Here is an 8,805-nt window from a genome sequence, read left to right on the forward strand (position 1 = left end):
GGACTTCCAATGTGCCTCGAAGTGTACCGGTCACCCGAAACTACAAAATATAAAGCGTGGTTCAGTTTGTACTGTAACTTGGTAATGGGGAAAGGGATAAGACGATCATATAAGATATTTTTTCATGGCAAACGCTTCCTCATAGCAAGTGCCGATCATCGTCATCATGAAGCCTTAATAGGGAACTCCAAACGTCGTGATTTGGGGCCGAGATCACCAATTCCATATCCCTAATAAAAAAAGAATAGCGTCCTGGCCTAAGTCATCATTCCATCTAAGGCAGGGCCTGCCACCGCCACCACGAGATCATCCTCACTCATACGGATTAGGTGACCTGCCCATTGCAGCCTATTTAACCGAATTTTATCCACAACTAGACGGTCGTGGTATCCCTCATAGATGCCCAATTGAATCTGAATAAAACTGAATTTATGACGACCGATACTCGAAACAGGCACTATCACTGTCAGTGGCAGTGACCTGCCCAGAACTGAACGTATTGATTATTTCGGATCAATGTTATCAGTAGGCGTTATGAAATTGCTTCACGCTTTAGCGCAACCTGGATCAAGTGGCGTTCCACAACTAGAGTTCTTTGTGATCAAGGTATCAGCGAACGTCTCAAATCCAAAATTTAAGAATGTTGTCGACACTTTCGCCCTCTATAGTTTTGAGTGTTGGCCGAATATAAAAGACAATGAACGGCGTCATGCGTTAATGGAGACGAAGATGTTGCACTGAACTAGTGGTGTAATATGCTTTGATCACATCCGAAATGAGGATATTCGCGATCGGCGTGGAGTTGCACCTAGGAAAGATTGCGAGAGAGGCGGCTTCGATGGCATGGGCATTCGCGCGAAATAAGAATTCACTCGCCCAGATTGATCTAAGCATCGAAGTGGATGATAAGCGACCAAAAGGTCCGCCGAAACAACGACGGCTTGATACGTCGGATGGTGATTTTAAAGCCTCGCAACTGCATCCGGATCAGTACTTTGATAAAACAGAATGGCGCCACCAACAGCAACGAGCTAACCCCTGAACAGGACAAAGAAGAATTTCAAAAGAAAAAAACAAACTGTTCTTTCATAAGCACCTCGACGCACGGAGAACAAGTGCATATAAAAAAATCTAAAATTACAACCAGGCCGCACGCGTAGGATTTTACCGGCCAACGTGATGAACACGAACGATGCTTACGTGAATGGCTGCCATCAAAGCATCTCCAACTTCAGCAAGTTATCCAAATACATTGCCATGAACCGAAAACGATACCGGGTAAATTGATTGACGTAATTCTCACATGTAATTCTCAAGTCTCGTACGAATTACGTGCACTATTTTCATGGATCCTTATCACTGGATTGTGTAGCGTTCTAGACAAACCCGCTCTACAACTATTAGAGAAACGTTAATTGTACAACATTTTATTATATTCAAACCGTGTTTGTAACCAACGCGTTTCATTCTAATTCTGGAACTGGGCTGACTCTAAGGCTGGTCCTCAAGCGCTCTTATAACGCGCTGAATATTTCAGAAAAGTGAGCGAAAATCATTATTGTAAATTTCAAGTGACATCTCTATTTTTTCAAAGTGGCTTTCGTCACAATATGTATAAAGTATGTCTACGGTGACTACAAAATTTGCACTATTCCATAAATTGGGACTTGTTCAAACTATAATCAACCAACAACAAATATATTTCCATGTTCATCAAAATTACTTCATATTTTTTCCATCGTTGTACTGACAATAAATGAATTAATCTATTTCACTTGATAAAAACAGACTCACTTCTTCAGTTCGGCAGATTTCTGATCAAAACTCAGAGAACTAGTCATTGCTGTGATAGCTTCAAAGCCTGATCCAAATCACTGATAATACATTCTGTGTCCTCCAATCCAACCGACATCCTTACCAAATTATCGGTTATTCCAAGTTTCTCTCTTTCCTGCGCAGTCAGAGAAGCATGACTTAACGATGCCCTGAAAAGCAAATATTAAAAAAGTCATCCTGCGATTGCCTTAAAAACCATTACGGAATGGAAACTAAACTCTCTGGTCCACCTAAACTGCCGGCAACTAGGAAAAGTTTAAGAGCCTTCATGAATTTAGCGGTGTTATCCTTGTTTCCCTTTAGGTAGAAAGCCATCATGCCACTATGACCATAGCTCTGCTTGAGGGTGAGCTCATGCTGGGGATGCGATGGTAGACCTGGATGTAAGACACGTTCAACAAAGGGATGATTCTCAAGGAATCGGGCAACGATCAATGAGTTCCTGCTGTGTGCTTCCATCCGTAGTGCGAGGGTCTTGAGACTTCGGTTCACTTGATAACAATCGAATGGTGACGGTGCAATTCCAATAGCTAAAAAAATTTATTTAATATAAAAATGTACATTTATAAAATCCAACAGGTAAATGCGGCAGAAACCTTTTACTGACCAGATTGTGCAAATTTCAGTTTATCCTCCAGCTTTGGGCAGTTCGTCACTGCTGCTCCCATTATAACATCAGTGTGACCGTTCATATACTTCGATAAGGAATAAAGGACAATATCTGCTCCGAGTTCTAATGGGCGTTGGAAATAGGGGGTGAGGAAGGTGTTATCCACAACGAATATTATGTTTTGGTTGTTGAAACTCTTCAGAAGTTTCGATACAGCTGCGATGTCTACGACTTTCATTAACGGATTGGAGGGCGTTTCAATGAGTACCATCTAAAATTATTCAAAGGTGATTTAAGCATTGGTTTTTTTTTAAAACCGTAGAAGACTGAATCTACCTTGGTATTCTTCTTCATTGCCTTTTTCAGGTTATTCAAGTCAGTAGGATCGACGATGTCTAATCCAATTTCATATTGTTCGCAATGGTTCCTAAGTAGTATAGAGAGGAATGAGTGCATTTTGGTAATGGGAATATTATTTGGAAGGAAAACTAATGTCAAAGGTTCCAGTGTTAACTATGGCTGGAAAAGTTAAATATCTTGGGCGTTTCTAGGAGGCAGAACTCACGGGCTGAAGCTAGTCAAATTTCTCCGCCTATTTCATTGCCGCGATTCCCACCAATTATCAGTTTTACTAATTGTCCTTGTCATTATCAATTACCTTTCCTTATCGAGTCATAATTTTATTGTCTGATTTATGGTAGAGCCCTAATACTTAATACTTCTGTGTTTTGAGTATGGAAAGTAATTGAATTTCCCAGATAAAAATAAAACCTCATCAAAATCGGTTTACTCCCTGTCTATTTTTTAAGGTTTTGTGTAAAACAAAGCCTTATTAGAATCGATTCAAAGTCTGTCTGTCTGTCACCCGATTAACTCAAAAACGACTATACCAATTGACAGGAAATTTGACGAAAATGTGTGGTCTATGAATCACTTTAATACAACGGGTGGCATCATATTGCACTGGATATAAGAGGGGCTGCTCTCCATGCATGTGAAAGGGGAGTGTCAATTTTTATTCACAGAATATGGTCATGGGGGTATCAAATCAAAGGGTTCGATTAGCACTTTTCAAAGCTAATGATATTTTTGATACTGGATGAAACATAAGGGAACGACGGCTTGAAATTTGTGCCCCAAAAAATGTGACAGGTCTGGTTCTCAGAATCTATCAAACTGAAAAATGTCAAAAAAAAAAAACAAATTTAGGCCTCAAAATACATCCCATCTCGATATCTGCTTAAATAAAACCTCCCTTAAGTTCATCCAAGAAGCAGCAAATTTGGTATAGTTATAAGTAATAACATAATTACAATTATCAACAAAGTTATAGAAGGTCAAATTGTGTATTTCACGTAAATTTATCGTACTCTAAGACGTGTATACATCATCATCACATAAAGTGCACTCATATGAACGACAGAGTTGGAAAACCGTGAATAGGCAATTTCTCACACAAGATGAACACAAAACATTTATCCCCGAAGCGTCCAGCTTACGATATTCCGACTTGGTTAAAATTATCAAAATCGGCTCAATGTCTGTTTGGCGGTCCGCCTGTCTGTCTGTCACACGGACTTTTCTTGGAAACGACTGTATCGATTGACACGAAATTTGGTGAGAAGGTGGGAACTGTGCATGCCCACACATTCAGTAAAATACATTTTTCTACATTAAATTTAAGGGTCGGTCCTCATACATGCAATATGGGGAACTAATTTCTATTGCTTATAGGAGAAAATCTCTTCATTCAAGCACCCTGTGGAGAACCAATTTGGTACTGACTTGACGGCCAGTAGCACAACTTTTTTTGAGATGGTTCAAAGACCCTTTCCGTGGTAATAAAAAGAATTTCATATGGATTTATCATAACAGTGGGTAGGTTTGCCTCGCTTGACCAGTGTTGAACGTTTACTCTTGATTGATAATATGGCTTCTTGTATTTGCCCCACTTCCATTGGTCGGAGTCCGCATCCTTGTATAGTCTCTTGAAGTGTCTTCCTCTTGAAATGCCTGCATGTTCTTTCCTTGCCTTTTTATATTGGTTGCGCAACTCTTCAGATCGATTCCTGAGTACTAACTACGTACTTGGGTGGTAGTGTGCTACTCAAAGCCCAAGAAAGCAAGAGAAAAGCCAAACTTCCTCGGCGATATTTCGAGCTTGCTTTTAATCACATCAAAAGTCTATCTTTCTATAAACGAATAAGCTAACTAGTCCTCATTGACCCTTCGGAAGAAGCCTCGAACTCGATCATGTGATGGCAAAAGCTGTACAGAACGCGAACACTATAAAAATGGCAATAAATTTCTCTATTTTGGTAGCTCACGTATGTGCCAGCATTGCCATTTCTGAGGGTTACCGTGATACCAATAAAGAAATTGACCTATTTGACGATCGGCTAATGAAGTTCTATTCATTTCTACACCGCAACGCACCATAAGCTAGTTGACCTGAAAGACGCCCTCTGATAACTGCTTGACACAATGACATGTAACGTGCTTGCCGATAAATATATCGTCATTACAGGCGATCTTCCTTCCCTGACATCAAAGCTATTCCCTATGAGCCCGTCCCGGCTCAACATTGGCGGTTGATTGCTGTCCTGCGAATCAAGCCACCGATAGGACAACGTGAGAAGCACACTTGCCTGCCGGAAATTAATTGGTGGCGATTTCGTGAGACCAAAAACCAAAGAAGCAACAACATCAAATGATTCAATGAAAACCATGAAAATAGGAGACTATAACGTAGATAATTTCTCCTAACTAAGATAACAGCTGCACGGTTTGTGGCAGCCAAAAGAACCTATTTCAGCTTACAAAAACAAAAGCTCTTATTGTACAATGCGATGATCTTGCTAGTCCTCATGTATTCCCCAGAGACTTGGGTTCTCTGCAAGAAAAATTTTAATTGCGTTCGAGAGAAGAATCCTTCGAAGAATTTTTAACCCTCCCTCAAGAGGATGGATAATCCAATCGCCTAAATAACAACGAAATTCATAAGCGATACCATGACCATCATGACCGTCTGGTTGTGGATAAACTCCGACTCAATAAATTGGCCTCAGCTGGGATGCTAGACAACTTTTAGGTGGACCTCAACTCAAAACCGGAACGTTTGAGGTTCCTTATTAAGGGGGTCATCCTGTGTGTCGGATCCGAGGAATCCATTTTTTTGACATCAATTGTATCTAGACATAGTGCAGAATATATGGGCACAGTGGCTTTTTGATATTCGGAGTCGTTCCGAAATTACAGTGTTAAACAGGTAATATATCACATACTAGGTCTATGTCGATCGTCGTAATAAAGCGCGTCTTTCTCGGTTCGAATGACGTTCGAGTGACGTCCCTAAAATCATAAGAGGAAGAAGAAAGCTTTATATGTGTTTCTTCAAGAAACCTAAGGTTTATGGACTAGATATAACAGATTAACGATCAATTAAGTGAAATAATAAAACTTGTTGTTTCTTTCAACAAGTTTTATTATTTCAATTAATTAATCGTTGGAAACACCGCATAATTTCACTCTGATCAATTAAGATTTCACGATTGAAAATCGCATCCTACTTTTTAAATGCATTTTTCTCGAAACTGCATGTTGAAAATCTGCTGCCACCATAGCCCATCTATCCAACGAAATTCCTCTAGTCCCATACCAGCAAAAGGGGGATGTAATTTTTTTTCACAAATACAGGGGGAGATAGCACAAATGCCTCGGTTAGTACTTTTCGAATCCGGTGTTAGTTTTGACATTTGTTGGGAAGATTGGGAGTGCGGGGGGTCGAAGGTGATCTTTTCTTCCACGGCTCCATTCTCAGAAACTACTCAACCGAAAAATCTGAAAAAATATCTGTTCAAATCAAGGTAATAATAGTATATTACTATAATTTTTAGTAATTGACTGCGAAACCCCTCTTAAATCCATCCTAGAATCATAAAGCATGATCGTATCAAGTGGTGGACATCGCACTTTTACTAGCGAATAGGTTACAGTTGTCGTTTCTGAGCAAATTCAAGACTTTGAATGCCAATATCATGCGCAAGTGGATATTCTCACATAGTATATGCATATATTACGTGCTAGGGACCAATGGGACAAATGTCCACTCAAATGTTTTTATAAAAGAAATACCCAAAACCTCTTATACCTGAAGCATCCAGCTTCCGATTTCCCGACCTGTTGTTCTTGTTATGGACACTGTCAAACGGGACATCAAACACCGTGCACACTGCTCTATGCGGATTTCGAGCAACTTATTTAAAAATAGAATTATCGCCTCATACAGCACGATCTGAGATTAAATGTGAATAAAACAGCAAAGAATTTTTGACGACCGACCCCTATGAAACTCGGATCAATGCTATCAGCCAACGCTGAATTGCATTATGAAATTGCTTCACGCAACAAATGTCTGAAATCCAAAAATTACCTTCCCTTCCTTGATGCTTCTGAGTGCTGAGATAATAAACGGGTTTTCGCGGTAATGGAGATCAAAATGTTGCGTTGGACCAGAGGTGTCATGATCACATCTGCAATGGAGCTATATGCGATCGATATGGGGTTTCACCGACCATAGAAAATTCCGTAGCCTACATAACGATGAAAGCTATGAGCGATACCATGACCATCAGGTTGCGGATAAAATCCGGCTCAATAGGTTATGGTGGGCGGTTCATTTAATCAGTATGGATGAGGATGATCCAGCCCTGAAAGTTTATAAGGGCAATATCTAAGGTAGAAAAAGAAGACGAAGGAGACCCTGCTTGAGATGGAGCAATGGCGTAGGTCAGGACACCAGACAGCTTTTAGGGATATAGAATTGGTCAACCTCGGCGCAAAACCGGGATGTCTGGAGTTCCTTATGAAAGCAGGCCTAGACCGGATACCGTTTGTTGCGCCGTTGATGATGATGATGGCGGAAAATTGCGATGGAGGCATCTTCGATAGTATGGACATGTGATTCGCGTTGATGAAAGCTCACTTGGATAGATAAGTCTGAACGGCGAATTTTATATGAAACTACTAAAAGGCCGACCAAAACAATGATCACTAGACGAGCAGACTCCGCTCCTGAACGGTACAAAGGCTGAAGAAGATACGCGTATCAAATGAAAGGTCTTGATTAGTATTTTACGAAACACACAGGATAGGGCCTCACAGAATCAATTGGATCTCAACTCATCTACGAACATTTAATCAGATCAATCATATTGCGATCAGTATTCATTTTGTTGGTTGTTTTCTGAATGTGCGTGACAAAAGAGGAATTTTCTGTGCGGGTTATGCCGCGAAATGGTTTTGTTGTGAGGCAAAACCTTGAAAAGAATTCAAGTGAGCCATAAAACAAAACAGAATTTAAATCCTGCAAACCTAATTAGCCAGTATTATCTGATACTGGAATTATGTGATTATAACAGGCACCAAATCCTTATCAGCATCCCAACAATCTTTAATTTTTTCATGTTAAATAAAGCTCTATAGGTAACGACTGTGCTATTGACAATGATTTTCCAATCAATATTTTAATTTCCGACAATTCATTATTTGTTTATGCGAATGCAAAATGGTTATCGCGAATGAACTAGTGCAGATACATATTTATCTACTTTTTTCAATAAAAGTTTGCAATTAAATCTAAACTGAAAGAAACTTACCTCAGCAGGTGAGTTGTGCCACCATAAACATCACCACTGCAAATAATATGGTCGTTAGTTTTCGCTAGGGATGCTGCAGCCATAATTGCACCTGTACCTGATGAAAAGGTAACACAAAATTTGCCGTCATCCAGATCAGCTAAACATTTTTCAAGAACATTTCGGGTCGGGTTTCCAATTCGACCATAAGCGAATTCCTGAAAAATTAAGTCACTGCTATATGTATTATTGTATTTTTGAAAAGTCCTGGGGAGAGTTGAAGCTTATTGCCGGAAACTGATAATGAAACAACAAGATGCCAATGTATATGAATTATTTTGGGGCCACTTTTCATGAACTACAAGAAGAATTTCGATATCTTAAAGAATAATAAATAGGTAACATATCCCAGCTTCGAATCCTCCTAATACTGTATCTTCATCTTCATAATTTTAACACTTACACCGAATTCATTGGGGAGGGGTTGTTCGAATGTAGCACTCATGGTAATAGGAATCACTACACAGTGGCTCTTCCATTGTCCCGGATCCTGCCCGGTGTGAAGAGCCTTCGTAGCAAACCCCTTTGGTTGAGGCCGAAATCGCGGTGCTTCTTCCATTTTTAATTATTTAAAAAATCACTTCCAACGTTTTCTGAATCTTATATTCAAGTCTCATCAACCCCGGTATACTTGTCTAACTGAGAGCAGAGACATGGCTCCAA

The 8,805-nt window shown here is 39.9% G+C and overlaps 1 protein-coding gene across 1 annotated transcript; it reads right to left on the bottom strand.

The window, feature by feature from the left end:
- Nucleotides 1-1,713: 1,713 nt before the first annotated feature.
- On the bottom strand, nt 1,714-8,805 carry LOC119658393 (putative cystathionine gamma-lyase 2). The gene is made up of 6 exons (XM_038065781.1): nt 8,546-8,805; nt 8,104-8,300; nt 2,783-2,873; nt 2,444-2,717; nt 2,039-2,366; nt 1,714-1,985 (listed from the first exon to the last, which is right to left on the bottom strand). The coding sequence occupies exons 1-6, from the start codon at nt 8,699-8,701 to the stop codon at nt 1,838-1,840; spliced, it is 1,194 nt and encodes a 397-aa protein (XP_037921709.1). The 5' UTR covers nt 8,702-8,805; the 3' UTR covers nt 1,714-1,837.

The sequence above is a fragment of the Hermetia illucens genome, chromosome 5, assembly GCF_905115235.1.
Source record: "Hermetia illucens chromosome 5, iHerIll2.2.curated.20191125, whole genome shotgun sequence".
Lineage (NCBI taxonomy): Eukaryota > Metazoa > Arthropoda > Insecta > Diptera > Stratiomyidae > Hermetia > Hermetia illucens.

Coding starts and splice junctions, on each gene's coding strand:
- LOC119658393 (XM_038065781.1), bottom strand. CDS start 8,701: ATGGAAGAAGCACCGCGATTTCGGCCTCAACCAAAGGGGTTTGCTACG. Junction 8,301..8,545: donor CCCTCCCCAATGAATTCGGT/GTAAGTGTTAAA, acceptor TTAATTTTTCAG/GAATTCGCTTATGGTCGAAT. Junction 2,367..2,443: donor ACTGAAATTTGCACAATCTG/GTCAGTAAAAGG, acceptor AAATTTTTTTAG/CTATTGGAATTGCACCGTCA.